General features: G+C 50.3%; 2 protein-coding genes across 3 annotated transcripts in view; one reads left to right on the top strand and one right to left on the bottom strand.

Annotated features, from left to right (window-relative positions):
* The first annotated feature begins 334 nt into the window (after window positions 1-334).
* Window positions 335-27,019, top strand: FOXN4 (forkhead box N4). Its single transcript, XM_029049327.2, has 10 exons — window positions 335-500; window positions 1,346-1,434; window positions 18,138-18,295; window positions 18,914-19,032; window positions 19,123-19,248; window positions 19,940-20,067; window positions 21,990-22,086; window positions 22,212-22,419; window positions 23,844-24,233; window positions 24,808-27,019. The coding sequence occupies exons 2-10, from the start codon at window positions 1,349-1,351 to the stop codon at window positions 25,068-25,070; spliced, it is 1,575 nt and encodes a 524-aa protein (XP_028905160.1). The 5' UTR covers window positions 335-500; window positions 1,346-1,348; the 3' UTR covers window positions 25,071-27,019.
* The window catches only part of ACACB (acetyl-CoA carboxylase beta), a 126,062-nt gene continuing 99,483 nt past the window's right edge, over window positions 533-27,111 (bottom strand). The window contains exons 52-53 of one of the 2 annotated variants that reach the window (XM_029049313.2): window positions 811-973; window positions 533-712 (exon numbers count right to left, since the gene is read on the bottom strand). In XM_029049313.2, coding sequence (XP_028905146.1) covers window positions 695-712; window positions 811-973 — 181 coding nt within the window. In that variant the 3' untranslated portion in view covers window positions 533-694. The remainder of the gene's footprint in view (window positions 713-810; window positions 974-27,111) is intronic. The other variant, XM_029049314.2, reaches the window with a different exon arrangement.

The raw sequence follows: 27,111 nt of genomic DNA, 5'->3' as shown, positions 1-27,111 counted from the left end.
CTGGCAGCAAAGTTTAATGCCCCAAGAATCCTCCTGAAATGCATTTGTTTTTTATTCCCTGCCCCTCAAAATACACACACACACACCCACACAAATATTCTAGAGCTCAAGTGGCACCGATTTCCACATCCAGGAGGGGAGTTGAGCTCTCCAGGAGCAGGCCAAAGTTTGGAGAGCAGCCCTCCAAAGGAGGGATTTGGAGCAAAAGGGAAGGCGATGAGGTGGAGGGCGGGGGGCTGGGGTGGGGATTGCAAAAGAGGGAGGAGGGGGAGGATGAAGACCTCACCGACGCTGCTGGGAAATGCTTCAATCCCCTTGACCCTGCCCTGCAATTGACCCTGCAGAGCGACCTGCTCGCCTACTGCGCATGCTCCAGGCTGGACAGCTCCAGAGAGGGAAATTTAAAAACGGTTAGGAGGTCGAGACAGCAGCCAAATTTGCAAAGAGAGAGATCCCCTTAGAGACCCGAGAGGTGCCAGCCGCGGCAGAACTCACTCCAGGTACCACCTTGCGAGGTTTGCTTCGCTCTCCGTGAGTTTTAGGACCTCGGGTTTGGCTTTCCCCAGCTGGGATCTGCAAATCCCACGCAGGATCGGTGCAGAGGGAGAGAGACCCGCAGGTTCCGCCGGCTCCTTTTTGAGCTGCGCTCGGGGGAAAAGCCGCTCCCAGCCTTCCTTTGACTTCTGCAGCAGTTTTAGTCTCTGGCAGGTTCCTATTTGAAAAGTCAACGTGGTGGCAGATTAGTACTTTGGGGTGCAAACTCCTGTGGCTTTTCTGCTCGTTGGGAACGGGAGGGTTTTGCCATCTTACCACTCTGCAGGATCGTTCATAAATCACGGCCTTGCATTTCATTGGCAGAGGGGTATTTTCGGATCCATCGAGAGGACGTAGATGTGTGGTTAGTAAGCTCTGGCGCTCCCTTTTCTTTTGCGATGTGTGCTGTCTGGATCGTCTGTATTTCAAAGTTGAGTTTCTGAGGGAGGTGACAGAAACCTTAAATGTTTAACTGGAGCTCTCTGTACGCTTTCCAAATAGTGACGTTTCGGTCCTAAAAAGCCTTCTCAGGTAAGGCCCCCTCCCCTCCTCGTTGATTCCAAGGAAGCAGGGAAACTCAGCCGCTAGTTTTCATTTATTCCTAAATTGTCAACACATACATCGTTATGTGTAGAAAAGGTGGTTCCAAACGCAGTATGTGGAAAAGCTTACTGACGTCCAAAAACCTTTTAGGTTGGGAAGGGGGGGGATTTTTTTTTTTTTAATTTAGCTTTGTCATTTTGCTGTCGAGACCCCATCCTTCTAACATACCTGACTAGCATTTTTGTCTTTTGTCTTGTCTTTTTCCAAGGAGATGATAGAAAGTGATATCTCGTCCATAATGTCAGGAATTATTAGAAATTCAGGGCAAAATCATCACCCGAATTCGCAGGAATACAGGTGAGGATCTGTATGTTTGTTTATCCCACTGTCTCTCCCCATCTCGAGGTATATTTGCTAGTGTCTCCTGTATTTTTCCTCATCCTAGACAGTGTGTACCCATCAATTACATCCGAGGAAAATAGTTCCGAGGAAAATCCGGGGCTCTAAAAACCTCTTCCAGCCGGTTCCATTAGTGCTGCTTGTTGAGCTGACTGTTGATTAAAACTAATGGACCCTTATTAGAGACCTGTGTCGGACAAAAGCACCGTGAAATCCTGTGAGACCCTTCACGGGTTGAGTACAGGCAGAGATTTCTATTATGTATCCAAACACTAAAAACAAATCCATTCAGGTCCTTTAGCTAAATTTGACTCGGAGTGACGTTAAAAACCCTTCCCACTTCTATTGGGGAAGTCTCCGAGAGGTGAAACTTTGGCCCTTCCTGAACGCTCCTAAGGAGCTGGTGGCAAATGGCTCTGACATTTTAGAAGTGATTCTGTCTATGGCTTGGAAAAAGAGGGGTCAGGATGAGGGTGAGGGTAGGGTACTGTCGGGAAATGCATCCACCTCTATCCCCACACACCTTTTCCCTGGATTCATTTATCTGCTCCTTGAAGTGCAGGATCGGAGAGGCGGACTGGCGATGGGGAAAACAGGCAAGTGGGACTGGAGGGAGGTGAGGTAGGGCTTGAGGTCTGGGAGGGGGGCTTAAAAGTGGCTGCTGACCCCCAAGAAGGCAGGGCTTTCCGTTTGGCTACTGCCTTCCCCACCCGGGTTGGGCAACCCAGCAGTTCCTAGTAACACCTTAGTGCCAAGCTGAGCCATATAGCCGGTGCCTGCAGGGAAAACCAGCCCCCCGGGGGGTGGTTTGGGAAGGGGAGGGGATGGATCTATCAGAGGCTGAGGGATGTTCTGCCGAGGGAGATCCAGAACGGGTAGGGGTGAGGGGGCATTAGTGAGAGAAGGAAGGCCAGATATTAAATGGGGTTCGGGAGATGGGTTGAGTAAGGATGATGCGTCGGAGTGTAGAGGAAGAGGTCGGGGTGTGAGAGAGAGAGAGATGGGTAGTGAGTGGATGAAGGCTGTGAACCCTGGACTCGGAGATGATTTACCCCTTCTTCCAAACTGTGGGGTGGCCACGAGGGTCCTGGGGATGAGGGCCTCTGCCATGAAGGGAGTCCCCCCTCACCCCTGAGCCAGGGAGCCACCGAGAATCACACAGAACCATTGGGCAATTATCCTGTGGATGCCGGGCACTGGGAAGGGGGAAGTAGTGCAGACAGTCTCATAGATTTTCAGCGCTCTCCCCCTTCCTCTGGGCCCCCGCTCCATCCGTCCCTCCCTCTCCCTGGCTCTGGCCCTGGCTCTGACCGCCCCCTCCTCCTCCACGTCCCTGTCTGCGCCTCTCTCTCTCCGTGTCCTGATCTCCTCTTCCCCCCCAATCCAGGGCTCCCATGCCCCCTCCCACTCACCCTCTTCCCATCTCCCAGTGTCCCGGCCTCCCCGTCCCAGCACCCCGCACCCCTTGCTCTCACTTTTCCTGTGGCCCCCCAGGCCCGCCCCACCTCTTGGTTGGTCCCCGAGGAGCCGTAGGTGGGGGGAGTGGGGACGGGATAGCCGGGGATCAGGGGAGAACAGACCCATCAGCTCCCATCAGCTACATTTACTGTCCTGCCGTCAGCCCCGGGCCTACGGGGCCGAGCCGGCCGGGCCCAGGGGGAAAGGGCCACCAATTAGAGGACTGACCGACCACGGCCTAGTGGCGAGAGTCCGGACCTGGGCGTCAAAAGCCCCTGGCTTCTAATCCCAACTCTGCCTCTTGTCTACTGTCACCTTGAGCAAGTCACTTCTTTAAATCTCTGGGCCTCCGGTCCCTCATCTTTAAAATGGGGATTAAAACTGTGAGCCCCATGTGGGACGGGGACTGTGTCCAACCTGATTAGCTTGTATCTACCCCAGTGCTTAGAACAGTCCTTGACACATAGTAAGCACTTAACAAATACCATTATTATTATTATCATAATTGTAATTCTTGTAGTTCTGTCAAGCTAATCAGGTCGGACATCGTCTCTGTCCCACACTGACTCCCCATTTTACAGATGAGGAAACTGAGCCCCACAGCACTTATGTCCATATCTGTAATGTATTTATACTGATGTCTGTCTCCCAGTCTAGACTGTAACCTCACTGTGGGCAGGCGATGTGACTGTTTATTGTTATATTGTACTCTCCCAAGTGCTTAGTACAGTGTTCTGCATACAGTAAGCACTCAGTAAATACAATTGAATGAATGAATGAGTGAAGTTTTAGGTGATGGGGAAGTGCTTAAATGGTATTTGAGGGATGTAAGGGCAGAGATTAGTAACTCATCAGGGAAGACCTGAGTGCACTGGGCCTTTTACAAGACTGCTAGCCTCTCTGATCCCTAACAACTGCCATGAGAGCCCTCCGCCCCCCCAATCCTGATCCCCTCCTAGGGAGGGAAGGGGAAACGGGCTAGGAAAGCCCCAAATGCTATTTGTCCATCTGGAACATATGTACCTACCTATAACTTTATCGACCTACCTATAAATTCAGGGACATATTTATAAATTATTTCACTCAGTCAATTTTATTTGAGTGCTTACTGCATGCAGAACATCGTACTATGCTCTTGGGAGAGCACACTATCAGTGTAGCTCAGTGGAAAGAGCACGGGCTTGGGAATCAGAGGTCATGGGTTCATATCCCAGCTCTGCCACTTGTCAGCTATGTGACTGTGGGCAAGTCACTTCACTTCTCTGGGCCTCAGTTACCTCATTTGGAAAATGGGGATTAAGACTGTGAGCCTCATGTGGGACAACCTGATTACCCGAGCGCTTAGAACAGTGCTCTGCATATAGTAAGCGCTTAACAAATACCAGCAAATACCAACATTATTATTATTAAGTACGTTCCTTGTCCACAACGAGCTCACAGTCTAGAGAGGGAAACAGACATTAATATAAATTACAGATCTGGACATAAGTGCTGTGGGGCTGGGGAAGGAGGGATGAGAAAAGGGAGAAAGTCAGGGCAATGCAGAAGGGAGTTGAAGAAAAGGAAACGAGGGCTTAGTCAGGGAAGGCCTCTTGGAGGAGGTGGGCCTTCTTTCAGACTTGCAGGGGAAGGTGAGGACCTATCTCCCCCTCTAGACTGAAGCTCAATGTGGGCAGGGAATGTGTATTCTCCCCAGTGCTTAGTACACTGCGCTGCACCCAGCAAGTGCTCAATAAATACCATTAATTGATTGATTGGTAGATGTGCTGATATCAGGTTACTGGGGTGGATTGATTAGTGGTTGCTTATGCAAGACTTATATTTATTTGTTCCTGGGGGGTTATTTCATGTGCAATTGCAGAGTAAAAATGAAAATTTCCAAGGGGGGAATTTTTTTTTTTTTAAATTTACGCCTCTGCAGACTTGGGTTATTTCTTAGGTGAACCAAAAGTCTAGTCAGCCGCTGCTTATGAGGGAGGGCCTTCTGTATCCTTAACCCAATGGAATCATTTGGAGATACATACTGATCTTGGGCACAGAGTGAATCAAGTGACTGTTCGACTCCTATTTGGCTCGCTGGATTCTCACCCTTTGATGATTTTTCAGCTGATCTTAGGCAATAGGTGCAGTGGTTGACGAGAAAAGTCAATAGTTTAGCTATTTGTATCTATTACCTAAAAGAATGCTATGCTGCAACCTAAAGTGGCACAGTTCCCTTGGAAGTCTGTGTCTATTTCTGTGAAAAAACGGAGTAAAAAACAATGTTGTTTCTGGGTTCAATGGAGTCTGTATCCCTAGTGACACCTCAGAGCTACATAAGGCTCGTCATGTGTGTCCAGATCCTGTGTCCCAAATAGTCTGACCTTTCATGTGGCGCTTCAGTCCCTATGCAACTGCTAATAATAATAACTGAAGTATCTGTTAAGTGCTAACTGTGAGTCAGGCACTCTACTAAGCACTGGGGTAGATACAGGATAATCAGGTTGGACACAGTCCCTGTCCCACATAGGGCTCCCAGTCTCAATCTCCATTTTACAGATCAGGTAACTGAGGCACAAAGAAGTGAAGCGACTCACCCAGTCACCCAGCAGACAAGTGGTGGAGCTGGGATTAGAACCCAGGTCCTTCTGACTCCCAGGGTTGTGCTCTACCCACTGGGCCACGCCGCTTCTCAACTGCTAGTCTTCCAGGCCCAACATCTTCCATCTTGAAAAGTATTAATCAATCAGTTGTATTTGAGTGCTTACTGTGGACAGATAGTTCTACAAGGCGTTTGGGAAAGTACGATATTACAATAAGACAGACACATTCCCTGCCCACCACATGCTCACAGTCTAGAGGGGGAGGCAGGCATTAATATAAATGAATAAATGACAGATATGGACATAAGTGCTGTGAGGCTGGGAAGGGGGATGAATAAAGGGAACAAGTCAGGGAGATGCAGAAGCAAGAGGGAGAAGAGGAAAGGAGGGCTTAGTCAGGGAAGGCCTCTTGGAGGAGATGGGCCTTCAAAAAGGTTTTGAAGGTGGGGAGAGTCATTGTCAGATATGAAGAGGGAGGGCATTCCAGGCCACAGATAGGATGTGTCTCTCCCTGCCCTTGCCTCTCCACATTCCCCTCTCCTGTTTGTGTGGAAGAACAAGAAAAGTCTTCAGGGGATTTTGCATTCATTTGTTCAGGCTCAGTTATTGAGTGCTTACTGTATGCAGAGCACTGTCCTAAGCGCTTGGGAGAGGACAACATAAGAATAAACAGACACAGTCCCTGCCTACAACTAGCTTACAGTGGCTCTCATATCTGCAGAGGGCGGGTGGGGGAAATGCACCCGCTTTTATAGGGTGTTTTGCAGTTTGAAAAATCCATGTGGTTCTCTGACCTCGGGGTCGGGGAACGGTCTTGTCCCCGCCTCAGTAGCAGCCCCTCCCCCAGCTCCCCCCGGTTTCCCTGGTTTCGGCCGTTGGTTTCCTATCGCTCTGCTGGGAGAAGATGTGCAGCAGCTGGACTAGCCCAGCGTAGCCCCTTAGGGGCCATCAGGAGACATTAGACTGACACTTCCTGAACCAAGTCGGCCACCGGGCACGGCTCAAGGAGCCTCTTGCCGAGTATTCTGCCGTAATGGGGTCTTGGGCCAGAGATGGGGGAAAAAAATCAATCAGCGTGGCTTAGTGGATAGAACACGGGCCTGGGAGTCGGAAGGACCTGGGTTTTCATCCCGGCTCCACCACATGTCTGCTGTGTGACCTCGGGCAAGTCACTTTGCTTCTCTTGGCATCAGTTACCTCATCTGTAAAATGGGGATTAAGACTGAGAACCCCAAGTGGTTAACAGCTGATCAATTTGTGTCTGCCTGGCACTTAGACATAGTAAGTGCTTAGGAAGTGACTTCATTATTATTGAGCATTTACTGTGTGTAGACCACTGTACTAAGCACTTGGGAGACTACAGGTGAATTAGCAGACATGTCCCCTGCCCAGAAATCTGACTGCCCTGGCCCTCTTCGCACCCAGAATTAAGAAGTCCCAAACCCAAATCTTTATCCCAAACTAGTCCTCATTCAGGACCCAGGGCTCTTGGTTACAATTATGTGGGTAAAATGGACACATCTCCATGAAGGGTTTTCACCAAAAGGTAGATCGGATAAAAGTGAACTTTACAGTCGTTAATCCCTTGAACCGCCTGTCTTCTCAATTTTTCCCAACCTATCATTTTTTTCCAAAACGACTTTTGTAATATTCAGTGGAAGACTAGATATTAGGTTGAATTTCCTTTCTATTACTTTTAAAACAACCAAAAAAATATAAAACTTTTTACTCTAAAGGGTTGGGTTCCAGAATGTTGTGGTGGGACAAGCACTGAGAGAGTCAGACAATTCAATATTTCTGGCTTGTCTGTTTGCACTGCATTCAGTGGGGTTAAATCAACAAACATCAGGACAGCTGCTTGGTCCAATTGTTAACCTTTTATTAAGTCCCATATGTCAGGGGGCTGAGGATGTCACTCTGACTTCCATACCGTTAGGCAAATGTAGACGCAGCTGTGAATTCAGGAAAACTCTCTCTCTGTCTCTGTCTCTATGTCTCTGTCTCTCTCATCCGACCTGAGTTTAGGCATTGGCATCACAAACACAGTACATTCACAAACAATAAAATTCAGATGTTGGTGAAAAAATGAAATAGTTCTTCAGGTAACTGAAAATAAAACTCACCCCCTTATGCTAGCCCATTATTTTATCATCTTTCCAGAAGATGGTTTTTCTAGTGAGCATCCCCAAGAGTGGCTTTAAAAAAAAAATTAAAAGAACAGCTAAAGCGGTGAAATACTTGAGTATTTCCATTGTCGGGGCTAGCTGTCCCATATTGGGTCTTTTCAGCCACACTTGCAGTCTTTGGGAAACTTGGCTGTCACAGGCAAAAATCTTCCAGTAAAAAGGACAACTATATATTTATACCGACTGCATTCTTAGTTTCAAATACTCTTATTATCACCATGGTATTTGCTAAGTGCTTACTACATGTCAGCAATATTGTAAGCACTGGGGTAGATACAAGTTAGGTCTCCGGTCAAATTAGAAGGGAGAACAGGCTTTGGAATACCATTTTACAGTTGAGGAAACAGGCATGGAGGAGTCAGGTGACTTGCCTAAGATCACGTGGCAGAGCCAAAATTTGAACCCAGGTCTTCTGACTTCCAGGTCTATGCCCCTTCCACTAGGCTGTGCTGCTTTATTTTGAAGGCAGTCTGAGGTAGTCTGAGTAATTTGGCTATGAAGCGCTAAGCCATATAGCATCTGTTCAACTGGGTTATTCTTGTTAGTGTAAACTAATTACATTGTAAGGTCTTGGCAGGGAAAGTTCATGTCTTTGACTTCCTTTTTGAAATAGTCGTATGGTATTTTTTTGGCCCTTACTAGGGACTGTACTAAGTGCTTGGATAGATGCAAACTAATCAGGTTGGACATAATCCTTGTCCCACATGGGGCTCATGCTTTAAATCCCCATTTTAGAGATGAGGTAACCGAGGCACAAAGAAGTTAAGTGACTCATCCAAGGTCACGCAGCAGACAAGTGACAGAGCTGAAATTAGAACCCTGGTCCTTCTGACTTCCAGTGCAAAGAGCACAGGCCACACTGCCTTCTTTTGTATTGTACTCTCCATTGTATTGTACTCTCCCAAATAATTTGTACAGTGCCCTGCTCCTGGAAGACACTCAATAAATACTATGATGATGTCGATAAATAGTAATAGCAGTAGTATTCACAGTGTACTGCACTAGGCATCTGAGAAACCCAAAATAAAGAAGTGACACACTGCCTGCTCGCAAGGAGTTTACACTCTAATAGGGGAGATAAGCATAAAATCATTTACAACTAGAGCATCAAGATAAATAGTTGAACAATAAGGTTGGGTATAAGTAAGTTCCCTGTTGTGGGCTGGAATTCTGTCTACCAACTCTGTCATATCGTACTCCCCTAAGCGCTTAATACAGTAATATAATTGATTGAATGAATGAATTAATGGTAGCCCTCTTCTAGAGAGGGACACCAGGAACACAGTTTTATAGGAAGATGCCAGGGTATTTGCTGCTGTATCTCAAAGGGAATACAAAGTGCTTCACCCTCCCTGACTCCAAGACTTAGGCCAAAGTTATTATTATTATTATCATTACTAAGTGCCGAGTCATTTCCGATTCATAGTGACTCCATGGATATACTTTCTCTGGAACATCCTGTCCTCTGCCATAATCCACAACCTTTCTAATGGTTCGCCTGTTATCGTTGTTATGGTCTCTAACCATCTAGATGCCGATCTGCCTCTTCCACGATTTCCCTGGATGTTTCCTAGCATTAGTGTCTTCTTCAGAGAATTAGTCCTTCTGATTAGGTGTCCAAAATAGGCTCATCTAAGCCGAGTCATTTGGCCTTCCAAAGACCACTTTGGCTTAATTTGCTCTAAAATCCATTTGTTTGTCTTTCGGGCAGTCGGTGGTATTCGGCAAAGCCTTCTCTAACACCACATTGCCAAAGAATCAATGTTCTTTCTATGCTGTTTTTTCACTGTCCAGCTTTTGGATTCATACTTTGTCACTAGAAATACCATAGAGTTGACAATTTGTATTTTTGTGACAATCGTTACATAGGCCAAAGAGGATTGCTAAATATATCATCCTTTGGCAATGTAGTGCTGGAGATTTGCTAATTAAAAAAAAAACTTTAAAGAATGAAACAAATAAACCCATGTGGCCCTGCTTAGGTTGTCGACAGAGTCCCTCCCAAGGTCCCGCATTCAGTGCACAAGGTAAAATTTGCTTTAATTCTCCCCTCACTGTCGTGCCAAGACAAAATCAGCAAAGAGCTTCAAATCCCCAGAGTCCCGGGTGCTGATCGCAGCGACAAAGATGTCTCCCTGCCCTTTCTCTATGTTGCGGCGCTTAAAATCAAGTTCCAAAATAGGTAACCTGAAAATTGCTGAAACACCATAAAGGTCAGAGCTGAAAAGGCCGGCGGAATTCCTAGCAGCCCAAAGTTACCCAGTTAAGGAGAAAAAGAAAACAGAACAATAGTCATCTAACTGCTCTCGCCGTGACTCTCTGAATTCTTATCGATGGAAATAACACAATTATGGCAAAAAAGTTCTGTTTCTGATTACTTCCTACTGGGTCTATAAGCATTTGAGAAAGGGGAAAGGAGAAATGTGCTTAGTACAGTATTCTGTACAAAGTAAGCGCTTAATAAACACAAATGAATGAAATACGATTGAATGAAATGGTAAGGGCCGGAGTATTCTAAACTGAGGTCGATCTACACCCAGTTCTTCCACCAAGAATGTTTTTACTGTGTTCTGGATAGAAAGCTGTTAGCGTATTAGGGAACATTCTTCTGACAATGTTTATCTCTCTGGTTAGAAGGAGGTTGCAATGTCAGTCTATTGGCAAGAGACACCGGTACATGTTTGCCTTAATAGAAGGTTGGGGAACAAAACCCTCGCTTTAAAGGAGAGCTGGGCCTATTTTTATTATTAGTATTGTTTGTATGTTATCCGTTAAATGCTTACTATGTGTCGAGCGCTGGGGCAGATACAAGTTCTTCAGGTTGGACATAGTCCCTATCCTACATGGGCCGGAGGGCAGGTGTTGAATCTATCATTTTACGGATGAGGAAACCGAGGCCCAGAGAAGTGACTTGCCCAAAGACACACAGCAGGCAACTGTCAAAACTGGGATTAGAACCCAGGTTGTCCGACGCCCAGGCTCTCCACTTGAAAAAAGTAAATGATGGTTCAAAAAGCTTAAGTCTAACGGGGGATAAGAGCAAGTTGTGAGAGCAGGAGGAAAACATTACTGTGCCTGGCAACCAAGACAGGTCCTTCACTACAAAGTAGAATCATCATTGGGGTGCTGTTTTTCTCCAACAAAAGACATTTTAACATGTCAACCAACTCTCTTGCATCATTCTCTTCCAAGCTAGTGCAAGTACTTACTGAGTACAGCGAGTACAGTATGGTGCTCACACTTAGTACAGTGCTTACATTGTAAGCGCTCAACAAATAACGACAATGAATGCACCCAATAAGCACTCAGTGAATACCACTGATAGAGTGAGTGATTGGTCATCATTCGTTCACTCACTCATTCAGTGGTATTTATTGAGTGCGTACTATGTGCAGAGCACTGTACTCAGCACTTGCGAGAGTACCATATAACAATAAACACTCACATTCCCTGCCCACAACACTCTGCTTTGCCAAGAACCATTCCCTTACTCGTGAGATGCAGATTTACACAAGTATTTGGCAATTTGGGGAATCTGTAGCATTACCTTGATGCTGTGGTGACTAATGATTGTATTTGTTAAGCATTTACTATGTGCCAGGCACTGTTCTAAGCGCTGGAGTGGATAGTAGCTTCTTGTTCTGGTAGAGATGATGGAAGATACTTGAGCAAGGGATATGGTTAAACCCACCACGGTCATGAATACCAGTTTTGAAAATGAAACCTTGGTCCGTGTCATGGTAGCACTATATTTATTAAATAATAATAGTGGGACTTGCAAAGTGCTTACTACGTGCCAAGCACTGTACTAAGCGCCAGAGGAGGTTCAGGATCATCAGTCCAAAAATGGCTACTTGGTGCTGTGTTGGGTTCTAAGGGCTTGGGAAAGTATGTCAGTCAGTCATTCGTATTTATTGAGCATTTACTGTGGGCAGAGCACTGTACTGAGTGTTTGGGAAAGCACAATACAACAACAGACATGCCCCAGAATGATAGAGTGACCCAGTAGAAACTTAGAGTCCAATTGAGAGTTTGTTACCCAACGGAACACCGCGTTGTGTGGTTTAGACCCAAGACCTAATGGTCCTGGCTCTGACGGCCAAGAAAAGTGTTTGACTATTGTTGGTTTTTGCCCCCAAAAGTGAACAGTGGTGGATTTTGCCATCAGAGTCTCCTTAATTCTCTCGTACAATCAATCAATAGTATTTATAGAATGTCTACTCTGCACAGATACCTGTACTAAGTACCTGAGGAGTTGAAGAGAACACACAATTCCTGCCTTCTAATTAATTAATTATGGTATTTGTTAAGTGCTTACTATGTGGCAGGAACCGTACTAAGCACTGGGGTGGAAACAACATGTTGGGTTGGATACAGTCCCTGTCCCACGTTGGGGCTCACAGTCTCAATCCCCATTTTACAGATGAGGTAAGTGAGGCCCAGAGAAGTAAAGTGACCTGTCCAAGGTCACACAGCAGGCAAGCAGTGGAGAGGGGATTAGAACTCCTGACCTTCTGACTCCCAGGCCTGTGCTCTATCATTATGCCATCTGCTTAGGAACTTACAGGGTAGCAGGGAAGAGACAATTAAATCAATTACTGCTAGGGGAAGGAATAGAGGATATAAGTACCTAAATGCTCCAAGGGCTTGGGTCCCTTAAATATTTAGGTGGCATGGAAAGACACAAATGGCAGTTGGGGGATTTTGGCTGGGGAGATTAGAGATTATTCACGGAAGGACTCCTGGAAGCATTTAGTGCAAATTCTGGTGCTTAGAATAGTGCTTGACACTTAGTAAACGCTTGACAGATACCATCAAAAAAAATTCTAGGACAAAACCTCTCCTTTCAATTCTGTCATCTCTTTTATAGGAACAGTGTGGCTTAGTGGAGAGAGTATGGGCTGGGGAGTCAGAAAGACCTGGGTTCTAATCCCTGCTGTAGATTGGGCAAGTCACTTCATTTCTTTGTGCCTCAGTTACTTTGTCTATAAAATGGGGATCAAGACAAGCTTGTATCTACCCCAGTGCTCAGTAGAGTGCCTGGCACGTAGTAACAAGTGCCATTAAAAAAAAAAAAGTGTCCGCTTGAAGGTGAAACAAGGAATGTGGGCAATGTAACTTGGAGAAAAACACTATGATGCTCTTCAGAAGCAGCTTCCTGTGATTGGCTAGCATTCTATCAGGGCTGGGAAAGTCCCCTACAAATCAGCTGCCCCATCCAATCTGCTCATGTTTGCCCGTGAACCTTCCAATCTCCCCCCCTTATATCCAGTCTCTCCCCCCTTACTAGACTGTGAGCCTGTCGTTGGGTAGGGATTGTCTCTGTTGCCAAATTGTACTCTCCAAGCACTTAGTACAGTGCTCTGCACACAGTAAGTGCCCAATAAATACGATTGAATGAATGAAATGAACTCTCCCTAGCACTTTAGTACAGTGGTCTGCACCAGGTAAGCACTCAATAAATACCACTAATTGACCGAAACTGACTTGAGCAATCACTCAAGTCCCAAAAGAGAGAAATGCTGATTACCCTTTTTCCTAATCTGGAATTTTTTTTTTGATTCTTTGTGTTTATTATGGCACTTGTTAAGCAATTACTCTGTTCCAGGCACTGTACTGAGCACTAGGGTAGATACAAGATAATCAGGTTGGACACAGTCCGTGTCCCGCACAGGGCTCACACTCTTAATCCCCATTTTACAGATGAGGTAACTGAGATCCAGGGAAGTGAGGTGGCTTGCCCAAGGTCACACTGCAGACAAGTGGCAGAGCCTGGAATAGAACAGTGCCTGGCATATAGTAAGAACTTAACAATTACCATTTTAAAAAAAGGGGGAGGTGGGGAAAGAAAGGAAGGAGGAAAGATAAAGTATTTTAGGACTGTTAGAGCCTTACTAAGGACACAGGCAAGCTGCCCGATTCTTCCAAAAGCAGCACAGGGAGAGAGTTGGGTTGAAGGGCAGGTGGGTTTCTGCCTTGGCTCTAGATATGCAAATGTACAGAAACAGCATGGCCTAATGGAAAGAGCTCGGGTCAGGGAGTGAGAAGGGCCTGGGTTCTAAATCCGGTCCACCATTTGCCTGCTGCGTGACCTTGGGCAAGTCAGTTTACTTCTCTGGGCTTCAGTTACTTCATCTGTAAAGTGGGAATTAAGACCAAGAGACTTTTGTGGGACAGGGACTGTGTCCAAATCAATTATCTAGTATCTACCCCAGTGCTTAGTACAGTCCCTGGCACATAAGTGCTTAACAATTACCACAATTATTATTATCATTATTATTACTATTATGTCAGACCCCTACTGGAATCTGAGTTCAGGAAATCTGGCCAGGACCCTGCAGCAGATTCTGACCTTGTGGACCCTGAGTTCCTTAAGCACTTAGTACAGTGGTTTGCACACAGTAAGCACTCAATAAATAGGATTGAAATAGGATTGAAAGTTCCTCTGACCAGCCAGACCAGCACCGTTCTTCTGGATGGTCGGGGTAGGTCTGGGTGCCTCTGTGAGACTTTGACCCTGCTTCCTTCACCCTTCTGACTTCAGGCCCAATCAGCCAATCCATCAAAAGTATTTACTGAGCACCCACTCTGTGCACTGCACTGTGCTGTGCGCTTGGGAGAATGCACTAGAATCAAGAGAGATGATTCCTGCCCTCAGGGAGCTGACAATCTAGCGGGGGGGGGGGGGGGGGGTGGATAGGAAGAAGTAAAAGACTCAAGCTATGTCCCTAAGTGCTAAGAAGTGGGGGGTGAGGATCCAAGGATTTAGGGGGTTCAAAAGAGCTGAAGTGGAAGTGGTGGGAGGGAAAGGGTATGAGGAAGTTAGCAATCGGTCAATAGTATTTACTGAGCGCTTATTGTGTGCAGAGCTCTAAGTGCCTGGGAGAGTACAATATACCAATATAACAGTCACATTCCCTGGCCATAGGAATAGTATTTATTGAGCGCCTCCTGTTTGCAGAGCACTGTACTAAGCACCTGGGAGAGTACAGTATACCAAAATAACAGACACATTCCCTGCCCACAGGAAGGCCTCCTGAGGAGATGTAACTTCAGAAGGGCTTTGAGGGTGGAGAGAGCGGGGGTCCGTTGGATACGAAAAGGGAGGGAGCTCCAGGCAGGCGGGAGGGCGTAAGGAAGCCGGCGGCGGAGGGGGAGATGAGGAGAACACGGCCCGGTGAGCAGGCTAGCCGGAGGGGCGAAGGCGGGTGATCTGGGGTGTGATGGGACGAGACCGCGGGCCCGTCCCGGGGGCGAGAGCGCCTTAGATAGAGCTGACGAGGGGCTCGCTGGAGACAGGAGGCGACAGGCCGCACTGAGACAGGGAGGGAGACTCCCTTCCTGGCAGGAGGCAGGCGCGGCGGGCTCTGACCTCCACCGCCCATGTGACCCCATTATTTGTGGAAGGGGGCAGGTCTGTCTGGAGGGCCCTGGCAGAGAGCAGAAGGCCAGATGGCATTTCTGTGCGTGTTGTGTGTCGGCTGTCAGTCAGCCAGATTAATGGGAAGTGTGTAAAAGGACGTGGGGTGGAGGGAAGGGGGGGGCAAAAACAATTAAGCTGGAGACCCCGAAACAATGGGGGCCACGTGCCACGGGGGCAACAGTCGTTGGCCGCACAATGGGCGATGAGCGGACAACAAGCCAGGGCCAACTGTTGCAAACGACATGGGCCTGCCCAGTTTTCAAATCATCTCGGGCCCCTGTTTTCTTACAACCCAGCCAATCACAGGGGAGGGAGGGTGGTCACCTGATGCCCTTTTCTTGTCTTTATAAGTCCTTAGTCCGCACCAAATAACTGAACAGTGGTTACCATGGCAACCCTAATTATGGCCCTAAAACTACAGTAGGAGAGAGAGAGAGAGAAGGGGGTGGGGGAAGAGACCCAGCGAGGGAGAGTTTGAGAGAAGGAGGTATTGGTGGAGGAGCTGAGGGGGCATGAGAGGGGTTGGCAGAGGGGGCAGGAGGTGAGACTAGGGAATGTGTTTTTCCAGAATCGCTGGACCCGATTCCTAGTCGCACAGCAGAGAAAGAGGCCTGTTAAAAACCAACAGCGAGGTTACCGAGTTATAGCTTCCACCAGGGAGAGGAGAACAAGTGGGGGGCTCTGATATGTATTCCCGGAAATCTCCCGGATGAAAAACTCAGCAAAGAGTCGGACCGTGCCGTGCTGCAAATAACTAGTGCTTGGGCTTGGGCTGCTAAACTGGTTTAGACTCAGGTTCCAACAGAAAAGCTGCCGTGGTAGGGAGTTCTGGAAGAGCTGAGCAAGGCTCACAAAGACAAGCAGCGTGGCTCAGTGGATAGAGCATGGGCCTGAGATTCAGAAAGACCTGGGTTCTAATCTCAGCCACTGGTCGCCTGTGTGACCTTGGCAATTCACTTCTCTGGGCCTCAGTCACCTCATCTGTAAAATGGGGATTAAGAGTCTGAGCCCCAGGCAGGACAGGGACCATATCCAACCTGATTCACTTCTACCTAGCCAAGTGCTTGCGCATAGTAAGCACTTAACAAGTACCATAATTATCCTTATTAATTATTAAAGGAAGGAAAATGGGATCAGATGGGCATCGTTTGGAGGCTGTTCTCTACCCAGAGAACCAACGGTCCCAGCAGAAATGGACTTCGGATTTGTTACCGGGCCTCGGTCTTCTGTTTGGGACTGCCCCGGGGCATTCTGGCCAGAACCGGGGAGGCCTGCAGGACTCTGACTGCCCTGGTCCGTGGCCACTTCAGGTTGAACCACAAAAGCAAGGAGGGGCAGACCCTGGCCGGAATTGGATAGGGTGGCGGCCTGCTGGCCCCTAGCCACCCAACCATCCTTTTGAGGTCTCTGAGAGGCATTCCTCACGAGGCATCCCTGAGGCAAAGCCCAGTGAATCCACTCAAATCTTCCTCCCGGAAAGCTTAGCGCCTTCTCCTACCCAACATTCGCGTTGGAGGCCTGGAAAGGAGATGCCAGGATGGGGCAGAGGTTATGGTGGCAAATCGCTACCACATTAGTCCAGGCACTCATCCTATCCCACCTTGATTACTGTATCAGCCTTCTTGCTGTCCTCCCTGCCTCCTGTCTCTCCCCACTCCAGTCCGTTCCCTCATCTGTAAAATGGGGATTAAGGCTGGGAGCCCCAAGTGGGTCAGGGATTGCGTCCAAACTGATTAGCTTGTGTCTACCCTAGTGTTTAGTCCAGTGCCTGACACACACAGTAAGCGCTTAACTAATACCATAAAAACTAAAAAAAAAAAGGGGGGGGGCTCGGCCTTCGGTGCTTGGGGGGCAGCCACTGACGGGAGACCCAGGGTCCTGTTGGTGAGCCGGGCCTGCCTCCGTTCCTCCTGCTGGGTTGCAGAGAGGAAGTTGGTGGTAGCCAGGGAAAGGAAGGTGGAAGAAGGAAAGGGGAATGGAGGGGAAAGAGAGGAAGGAGATTCTGGGTTTCGTGGCTGAAAATTCAGCCCCACCTACTCCAGCCCAAGGGTCTGCAGGCTTCACCCTGCCACTTCCCTTCAGGGCCACTCACCTGGGCCTTCGGATGAATGAGCGCACTCTTTGAATGCACACAGTGGAAGTGCTGCAGCATCGGAGGTTCCTTTCCCCCGAGAGGCTCCCGTTTTGAGGGATGTTGGCCCTTACTCTATCAGTGGTATTTACTGAGAGCTTACTGTGTACAGAGCTCTGTGCTAAACGCTCGGAAGTGTAATAAGGCAGAGTCGGTAGATACGTTCCCTGCCCACAGTGAACTTACCGTTAGAAGACCTTAACCAAGTCCTCTTTCCCCCTCCTCCCTCTCCCTTCTGTGTCACCTATGCATTTGGATCTATGCCTCTAAGCACTTGATATTCATCCCACCTTCAGCCCTAGAGCACCTCAGTGCATAACCTTGATTTATTTTAATGTCTGTCTCCCCCTGTAAACTATAAGCAACTTGTGGGGAAGGAGCGGGTCTGCTATACTGAATTCTCCCAAGTGCTCTGCGGCCTGTAGGCGCTCGAAAAATACGATCGATTTTTATTATTAATGAACCGGAGACTCCCGGGCAATGTGGTCTGATGTTGAGGTTTGGCTCTGGCCGACCTCCGGTTCACTCTTCTGGTCTCCCTTTCTTGGCCCATTCTGTTGCCTTTAGACTGTCTGTTGTTGCGTTTTCCTCTCCCAAGCGGTTTGTACAGTGCCCTGCACACAGCAAGAGCTCAATAAATACGTTTGATTGATTGGAGGAGCCCAGGAGCCACTTGAAGGTCCTGATGGCTAGGGAGTGCAGGGCTGATTCCCACCCAATCACAACTCCCTCCCTCTTGCCCCTTAATCTTGCAGCCCAGTGGCCAAAGGACATCTGGCAGAGGAAACTAGACCCTGCTCCCTGCCCCGTAATCTCTGGGTTTCTTCCCACATCCACCTGCTTTCCATCTCCTCCTCCTCTCTGCTCTCCCTTCCCCTCAGACTCCTGACTTCGGGCCCCGCCCAGCCGAGTGAGGACAACGTCCACACTGACCTGGAGTCTCTCTCGTGGCTGACGTCTGTGGATGTGCCGAGGCTGCAGCAGATGACGAGTGGCCGGATGGACTTCAGCGCCCCAGGCTCCCTGATGCAGCAGACAGGTAGCCCCCTCTCGGGGGAGGCCAGCTCACGGCCGAGAAGCCCGGTGACCCGGCCTCTGCCCTGGAGGCCAAAACGGCCAACGACTTCGACGGTTTTCCCCTTCCCACGCGGCCTTGGCGTTTCCGCCTCGTTCCCCTGCCCACATCTAATCCAACCTCCCGGCTCGGGCCCGGGCGGGGACCAGGCTATTCCACAGAGCGAGGCCCAAAGATGGTGAGCTGCAGAAAGCTCTCCAGACTTCTTTACCTCCTCTGTTTCCCCGTCCTCCTGGGCCCGGGGAGCTTCACGGGCGGCTCGCTCGCTCACACACGGGCTGGGGAGTCCCGAGAGTCGCTGCTAGGCCACGCTGCATCTGGACCCTCCTTCCTGCAGCTTCCCCACCCAACAACTGGTTTCACCCGTCAGGCATAGGGGCGGTAGGGAGGCATGGAGAATCAGGGACTGGAGAGAGCAGTGCCAACCTGAGGCCGGCCTAAGCTTTAACCCCTGGTCCCAAGGGGGAAGTGGGGATGACACGATTACCCTAACCTAAATGCAGCTCTTTCTGGGGTGGAGCCCAGCAGATGGGGGGGGCCACAGCAGTCAGCGGGAGTTGTCTCTGTCTTGTCTGGGAGTAGGTCCCATGGCAGCAAACATGCAACCCATGGGTGCCCCGGGCACCGTGATCCACATGCCAGCCAGCATGCCCCCTCAGGGGATCCTGGGACTGGACAGCATGGCCACACACGGAGCAAACGTAAGTGCTGCCTGGGGGTTCCGCGGGGAGGGGAGGGAAGGGAGGGTACTCCTGCCTGCCGTTCTCTGACTTGTGCCCCTCCCGCCGCAGCTGAACCAGTATCCGGTGGGAGCCCAGCTCTATCCAAGCGTGCAGAGCCAGCAGCCGCCGTTCCCCCTGGCCCAGGACCCTCAGCGGGCGCTGCTGTCGACCGTGGGGCCTCTGCCGGATCCCCAGGTGAGCCGGCCGTCACGGAACCCAAGTAGCCAGGGACCAGCGAGGCAGAGCCTCCCGTATGACCCCGGGAGCGCTGACTCTCATTCGGCTCCTGCGGTCCTTCCCCAAAGAGAATCGGCAGAGAGGGAACCTTGTGGAAGGCCGGAGCCTGGCTCCGCTGTTTACCGGATGTCCCGAGGGGAGCAGGGAAGCCTTAGGAAGGCCCATCTCCTCCAAGAGGCATCCCCTGACTTAGCCCTCCTTTCCTCTTCCCCCGCTCCCTTCTGCGTCACCTTGACTTGCTCCCTTTATTCATCCCCCCTCCCAGCCCCACAGCACTTATGTCCATCTCTGTCATTTATTTCTTTTAATGTCGGTCTCGCCCTCTAGACTCGAAACTCGTTGTGGGCAGGGAATGTGTCTGTTTACTGTTACCCTGTCCTCTCTCAAGTGCTTAGTACAGTGTTCTGAATCCAGGAAGAGCTCAATAAATACAACTGAATGAACGTATGAAAGGGAAGGATCTGGAACGACCGCTCTCCCTTCCCAGTGACCTAGGAAGGAGGTTCCTCTTCGGGGTCTCGGTCAGCGTTTTGGCCTGGCGCCTGCCTGGGTACCACCATGACTGGCTGCTTCTACTGCCGTGAGGTTCAGATGCCATCCCTGTTTTTTTCTCTCTCTGTGTCTCTCGCTGTCTCTCCCCTGCCTACAGTGCTCACCCGCTGGAATGTACAGAGTCTCCTATGGGTCCCAGCCACAGTTCCCGCCCCCCCGGTTCGCGCCGCCCTTGGCCAAGGACCTGCACCCCAAACCCTACCCCAAGCCCATCTACTCGTACAGGTGACGGGGCCGTCTTTCTCGGGGATCCCGTCTGCCCAGCCGCAGGGCCATCCCCATGGCGGAGGACCAATCTGCCTGTCGACCGGTCAGCTGGTTGGACGGTCAGCCGTCGCCACAGGATAGAGGGGTCTGGTGGAGAACAAGGTGGTCTGGAGCCTCAGAGGAGTCTGGGCTGTTTGGGGGGATGGGTGGGACAGGGCTGTGGAGCCCACGAGGGACAGAGCCAGGACCTGAGCAGGAGCTAGCCACAGTCCTACCCCACGGGCTGACAGAGTAATGGGTGGGGGCGGGCTGAATCCACAGCCAGGGGAGGGCTCTGGATATTTCCTATTATTACAATTAATATTTGTATCGATACCAAATTTACTATATCAATGCCAAAAGTATTACTAGTAATATATTATTAAATGTTATAGTAATACAATTATGGCATTTGTTAAATGCCTGAGTGCCAACACTTATGACGGTGGGCAAATCACTTCACTTCTCTGTGCCTCAGTTACCGCCTCTGTAAAATGGGGATTGAGACTGTGAGCCCCACATGGGAGAGGGACGGATACAAGCAAACCTGATTTGCTTGTATCCACCCCAGCGCTTAGGACAGGATGTGGCACATAGTAAGCGCTTAACAAATACCATAATTATCATCATCAGCACCCCCTGAAGTAGGTACAAAATAAGCAGGTCAGACACAATCGCTAATCTACCTGGAACTAAGGTTTTAAGTAGGAGGGAGAATGGGTATTGAACTTCCACTGTAAAGATGAGGAAACTAAGGCACAGAGACATTAAGTGACTTACCTAAGGTCCCCCAGCAGGAGCACTTTGGGAGGGTCCCGTCTCCCCGAGGAGGGGGTTTCAGGCTGAACTCTGAGGAGCGTTCCTCCGTGCTTCGGGGCCCCTAATGGAGGATAGAGTTTCCTGGGAAGAGCAGCGGGGAGGGCACGGAGGAGGAGGAGGAGGAGGAGGAGGAGCGGCTACAGAAAGCTGCCCCAGGAGCCGTGGGCCAATACAAACTGGGGAGGTGCTACTCATATTCCAGATAGAGAGTCAAATCCCACCATGCTCCACTCCACTTACAGGCCCTGAGGATATTTCTTTTAGGGAGTTCCACCATTATCATCATCGATGGTACTTACTGAGCGTTTCCTGGGTGGAGGGCTGTACGCTAGGTGCTTGGGAACGTTCAATAGAAGATAAAAACGTGGTCCCTAGCCTCAAGGACTTTATAGTTGTCGTCCTAGAAATGGTAGCTGAAGACAACATGAGCAGTAGAGCTCCCCAAAAGTGAGTGTTGAGTGAGAATTAGAGAACCCAGAACCGAGTCTTGGGGGACAGTCACGGTTAGCGAATGAGAGGTGGAAGTGCAGCCAAAGAACGAGGCCGAGTTAGAGCACTCAGAGAGGAAAGGAGGAGGAGCCAGTGAGGGCCGTTTTGGCCAAACCAAGTTCTGATAATATTTCAGTGGCCAAGGGGTCAAGCCTGGGAAGAGTGCCGGCCATTGGATTTGAGATTAAGCTCATGGGTGACCTCGGAGAGTTGAGTGAAGGGAGCAAAAACCCGAACTTAGAGGGTCAAGGGGAAAACTGGTGGTGCAGAAGTGAAGGCCGTGGGTATAGATGAGACCCGTTCCAAGAGATGGGGCAGGAATGCTAGCCAGGGCCAGCTTCCAGTTAGAGACTCCAGACTCCAGCTAGCCTCAGCCAAGAGGGGCCCAGTTCTGTTGGGAAGAGACTCTTGATGTCTTCATAGCCCTCCACTCTCCTCAGATGTCACCGTGGGGAGGGGCAGGGAAGAATAAGGTGGAGACATGTGAGGCTGGCTGAAGTCGGCTAGTTCAGAAGAGAGGGGATCCCGCTCAGAGGGCCAAGGGAAGCCTAGGGTGGGGGAGGCCCCCGCCCTCACACCTAATCTCGTCCCAGCTGCCTCATTGCCATGGCCCTGAAGAACAGCAAGACAGGAAGCCTCCCCGTGAGCGAGATCTACAGCTTCATCAAGGAACACTTCCCTTATTTCAAGGTGAGCGCCATGGGTGAGGCAGAATCCATGGTTCTCTGGGCGGGGAGGGGAGAGACTGGGGGAGAGCTCCTCCCAACCCGGCCCCGCTGGCCGCCCAACTCCCCGGCCACCCCGTTCCCTCCCAGACGGCTCCGGATGGCTGGAAGAATTCCGTGAGGCACAACCTGTCCCTGAACAAGTGCTTCGAGAAGGTGGAGAACACGATGAGCGGGTCATCACGCAAGGGTTACCTGTGGGCCCTCAACCTGGCCCGGATCGATAAGATGGAGGAGGAGATGCACAAGTGGAAACGGAAGGACCTGGCGGCCATTCACCGGAGCATGGCCAATCCCGGTAGGGCCCCGGTTCTTATCCCAGGCAGCGATGGGAACTCCGATGAAGTTTTTAATAATGGTCATCATCATTATGGTATCTGTGAAGCACTTAATATGCACCAAACACTGTACTAAGCACTGGAGTGGATTCCAGATAATCAGGTCGGACACTGTCACTGTCCCAAATGGGGCTCACGGGTTTAATCGGAGAGAGAGGAGGAATCCATCCCCATTTTAATAATATTAGTTGATTGGTTACTAGGTGCCAGGCACTGTACTAAGCGCTGGGGTGGATACAAGCAAATCGGGTTTGACGCAGTCCCTGTCCTACGTGGGGCTCACAGTCTCAATCCTCATTTTACAGATGAGGAAACCAACACACAGAGAAGCAGCATGGCCTAGTGGAAGGTGCCTGGGCTTGGGAGTCAGAGGACTTGGGTTCTCATTTCAGCTCTGCCACTTCTCTGCTGTGGGACCTTGGGCAAGCCACTTCACTTTTTTATGGTATTTTGTTAAGTGCTTACTATGTGTCAAACACTGTTCTAAGTGCTGGGGTAGATACAAGCTAATCAGGTTGGACGCAGTCTCTCATGGGATTCACAGTTTAAGTAAGAGGGAGAACAGGAGAACTGACTTGTCCAAGGTCACTCAGCAGGAAATTGGCAGAGTTGGGATAACCACCCAGGTTGTCTGACTCCCAGGCCCATGCTCTTTCCACTAGGCCATGCTGCTTCTCTGTGCCTCAGTCACCTCATCTATAAAATGGGGATTAAGACTGTGAGCCCAACATGGAACATGAGCTGTGTCCCACCTGAATAGTTTGTATCTACCCCAGTGCTTGACACATAGTAAGCGCTTAACAAATACCATTAAAAACAAAAAGACTCGCTGAAGGGAATAGAGTCTAAATAAATGGCAGAGCCGGAACTAATACTCAGGTCCTCTCTGACTCCCAGGCCCAGACTCTTTCCACTAGGCCACACTGATTCCCTAGAGAGATCGGCTCTCCCCACGCCCAGGATTCCCACAGCCAGCCCATCGGAAAGAGGAAAGATCCACACCTGCTTTGGAAAGCTTGTGGGTGGGGCTGCCTAGTGGCAGAGGGATGGTGTAGATGCTGAAAGGCCCCACATGGGGCTCCCAGGCTTAATCCCCATTTTACAGATGAGGGAACTGAGGCCCAGAAGTGAAGTGACTTGTTCAAGGCCATACGGCAGATGAGTGGTGGACCCGGGATGAGAACCCAGGTCCTTCTGACTCCCAGGCCCGTGCTCTATCCACTAAGGTTCACCACCCTAACGGCAAATACCAGCTCGGCCTGGTGAAGGGGAAAACGTGCCAGATGGGTTCTCCAGAGGGAGCCGTGTGGCTGCCACAACCCCCGACTGGCCCGAGGTGCCAGTCCTGGTGCCCGGGCTGAGACGGTCCCCCTGTTGCTTGCAGAGGAGCTGGACAAGCTGATCACCGACCGGCCCGAGAGCTGCCGGCCTGCGAGGAAGCTGCCGGGGTCCCAGCTGGTGCCCACGCCAGCCCCCGAGGGATGGAAGCCCGTCTCCCAGCTCCCGACCCAGCCCATCGTCAACCTGACCCTACAGGCCGTCCCCCGGCACCACCCCCACGCCCACCACCACATCCAGACCCGGGCCCGCCTCACCCCCGACTCCCCGGCCCCCGCCCAGACCCCTCCGCTGCACGCCCTGCCCGACCTCCACCCCAGCCCCCTCCCCCCGCCTCCCCCGGGCCAGGCCCCGACCGACTTCCTCAACGTGACGGCCGACGCGAACCCCGAAGTGGACGCCCTGGACCCTAGCATCGTCGACTTCGCCTTGCAAGGTGAGCCAGGGCGCCCCAGAGGGCAGGGACCGAGGGAGGGAACGGGCCGGACAAACCGGACAACGTCCAGTCTGGTCCGGTCGTTCCGAAGGGGTGCCGAGAAGGCCGGGGGGAGCGGAGGATGGAGGCAGGGGTGAAGGAAGCGCAGACCTGGAAATGGCCCGGAGGTGGCTTCTCGGCTCTAGCTGGGGGGAAGACTGTCCACTCGGCTTCAGAGGCGTGGGAGGGGAAGGACCCAGGCTGTTGAGGGGGAGCGGCTCCAGGATTCCCCCAAAATGGGGACAGGTGAGTCCAGTGCCGGCCCAGAGGACAAGGGGGACACGAGGTAGGTCGCCAAGGGGACCCCGCAAGACCCTGAATCTGGTCTGGGGCGGGGATCTCAATCCGAGATCCAAGAGCTGGCCAGGGATCGGCTGTGCAGGATCCTGAGGGACCAGCCAGCTCCCCTTCACGGTCTCCGTCTCCTCCCCCAGGCCGCTGAAGCGTTCTCCTGTGTGTGGACCTCAAGGACGGGGGGCTGGGGGGTGGGGGGGTGGCGGATGCGGGTTAACCTGCCTGTACTTGCCTTTACAAGGGAACATCTGGGAAGAAATGAAGGATGACAGTTTCAACCTTGACACCCTCGGTGCCTTCAGCAACTCCCCCCTCCAACTATCAGACTGTGAGCTGGGGGCTTCCGGTCTCACCCCCGCCTCCAGCGGCAGTGACCAGTCCTTCTCAGACTTGCAAGTGACCGGTCTCTATACCACCTACAGCGCTCCAGACGTGTCTTCCTCCTCCTCCTCCTCCGCCCCGTACCTGGGCACCCCAGGCACCAAGCCCATCGCCTTGCTTTAAGCCAGTTCTCGTTTTTAGGACTCCCGCGGCTTATGCCCGGATTGGGGCCTGAAGGGTGGGGCCGGGGGGAGGGGCAGATCGCGGGAGACTCCGTCCCCATCAGGAACACGAGCAGAACGGCGGGGTGAGGCCCAAGGGAATCCGGGGACTTTCGACCCCGGGCACAACCACGGAACAGCCGCCAAGAAGGCCCGCGGCCGTCGACCAGTCACCTCGGAACGTAGATTTGAGCTAGCCCGGCATTAGAGTAATCAAGGGTTCGCACTCTTGACGCCAAACACTAAACGACCCTCTGCGTCTCTGAGCGTCGACCCCAAATCCAGGCCCGCTCGACAGGAAGGACCTTCCAGCCTCTTGAGTTCTTGTTGATTCAACTACTCAGTCAATCCACGGCATTTAGGGAGCGCATCCTGTACGCAGAGCACTGTACTAAGCTCTCGGCACTGTCTTTTTGGTTTGGATGCCGGTCTGCTGAACCTCTCTCCGCTCCAGAGACAGAAAACCCGAGGACCGTCCCTACCGAGTCTCAACCCCGTACCTTAACACAAAAACTCTCGGGGATTCAAGTGACAGAACCACTCTGTGATGAAATACTGAATTCGGAAAGAGGCCCCAGTTAGCGATTTAGGTTAGAGAACTACCTTTCTTGTTGACCTAAACCCCAGAATCCCTTAGATCGCAGTAGACTAGTTCTCGTGGACTGTGCTAGCCAGTATTATATTTGTAAATTTATTTATATTTATTGTCTCCGGTTAACAGAAATGATGTCAATGGAATATTGTGTTCATTGGATTTGAAAGTAGAGTTCCTTCCTACAACTCTATTGACTAAGTTATTGGTGAATCAAATCCTCAGTGGTGTCTTAGTCCCCCTGTATATTTGTTTTTTTTCCCCTTTTAATTTAAAGAAGCACTTTTGATACTGTGAAACTTTTTTTTTTTAATCCAGAGACCAAATATTTTTTTAAGTGTCCAGTACCAATTCAAGACATGTGTCCTACATGAATCTACCCCAGAGGCCCCTGGCCTAGCATTAAGAAAAAAATTGATGATCACAGGGGGGATTTGTATTGTCTTTTAAGAAAGAAGCCTGACAGCATAAGAAACTACTAAGTGTAAAACATAAAATTTCCAAGAAGTAGTGAGTAGGTTAATTGGCAACTTGCCATTGTTACATTTTTTGGTTCTTCCTAAACTCCGTTAAACATTCTCTTCATTTTTTACTTTGTTTTGTCTCGATGGCCCTACTTTCCCATAGTGGTTTTGCTCCCACAAAGGTGGGTTTTCCCACCTGCAAAGCTGGAGGCCATTTCAATTTAGGACACTGAACGGTGGTGAGGGCCGCGGAGAAAAACTCTCAATAGATACTATCGACAGGGACAGCTTGGGGGCCGGGGGAGGAGTGAAGGAACGCCAAGAACCGAAGGAGAACAGATTCACTCTCCACCTAAATTTAAAATGAACATTGGCATCGGAGGGCTGGACAGCTTCCTCCGTGCCACAGAGGGAAAAGATGATTAACTTCCACCTCTTCCCTAACCGTTGCTCCGATCAGCCGGAGCCTCAGGAAGTAGAAAAATGCACACATCAGCCTGAGATGGCAAGGTACAATCTTGCCCTCAGCCACTGGAATCCCAGACAAGCAATAACTTTGCTTAAAACGGTTACACACAGACCCACAAAAACACACGTGTGTCCACAATGGCCTGGAGTCAGGTTTTTCAAATGAGAAACCTCAACTCTCTTCAGGTACTTATGAGAAGGATCTTTTGAGGTGTTTTACTTGTTCACAGGTATTTCCTAAGGCACCACCGAGTCTCTAAATGAAGTGTTATCATGCAACTGTTTTCTGTCAATAAAACAAAGGAATTTTCGCGATTCGGTCATGAGATGTAAAGATGGACGTTAGGTGCTGAGAGTTCAATAAAAAAGGGTTTTCTTTGAAAAGTTGACTGCCTGAAGATGTGGGAAGTTTAGCATGCTGAGGGGCAAAGGTATCACAGTGAGACTTTGCAGTTTTGCCACTAATGAGCTCTGGATCC

This window comes from Ornithorhynchus anatinus, chromosome 21 (assembly GCF_004115215.2).
Source record: "Ornithorhynchus anatinus isolate Pmale09 chromosome 21, mOrnAna1.pri.v4, whole genome shotgun sequence".
NCBI lineage: Eukaryota > Metazoa > Chordata > Mammalia > Monotremata > Ornithorhynchidae > Ornithorhynchus > Ornithorhynchus anatinus.
Note: the sequence above shows the minus strand (reverse complement) of the source record. Positions and strands in the feature narration are given on the sequence as shown.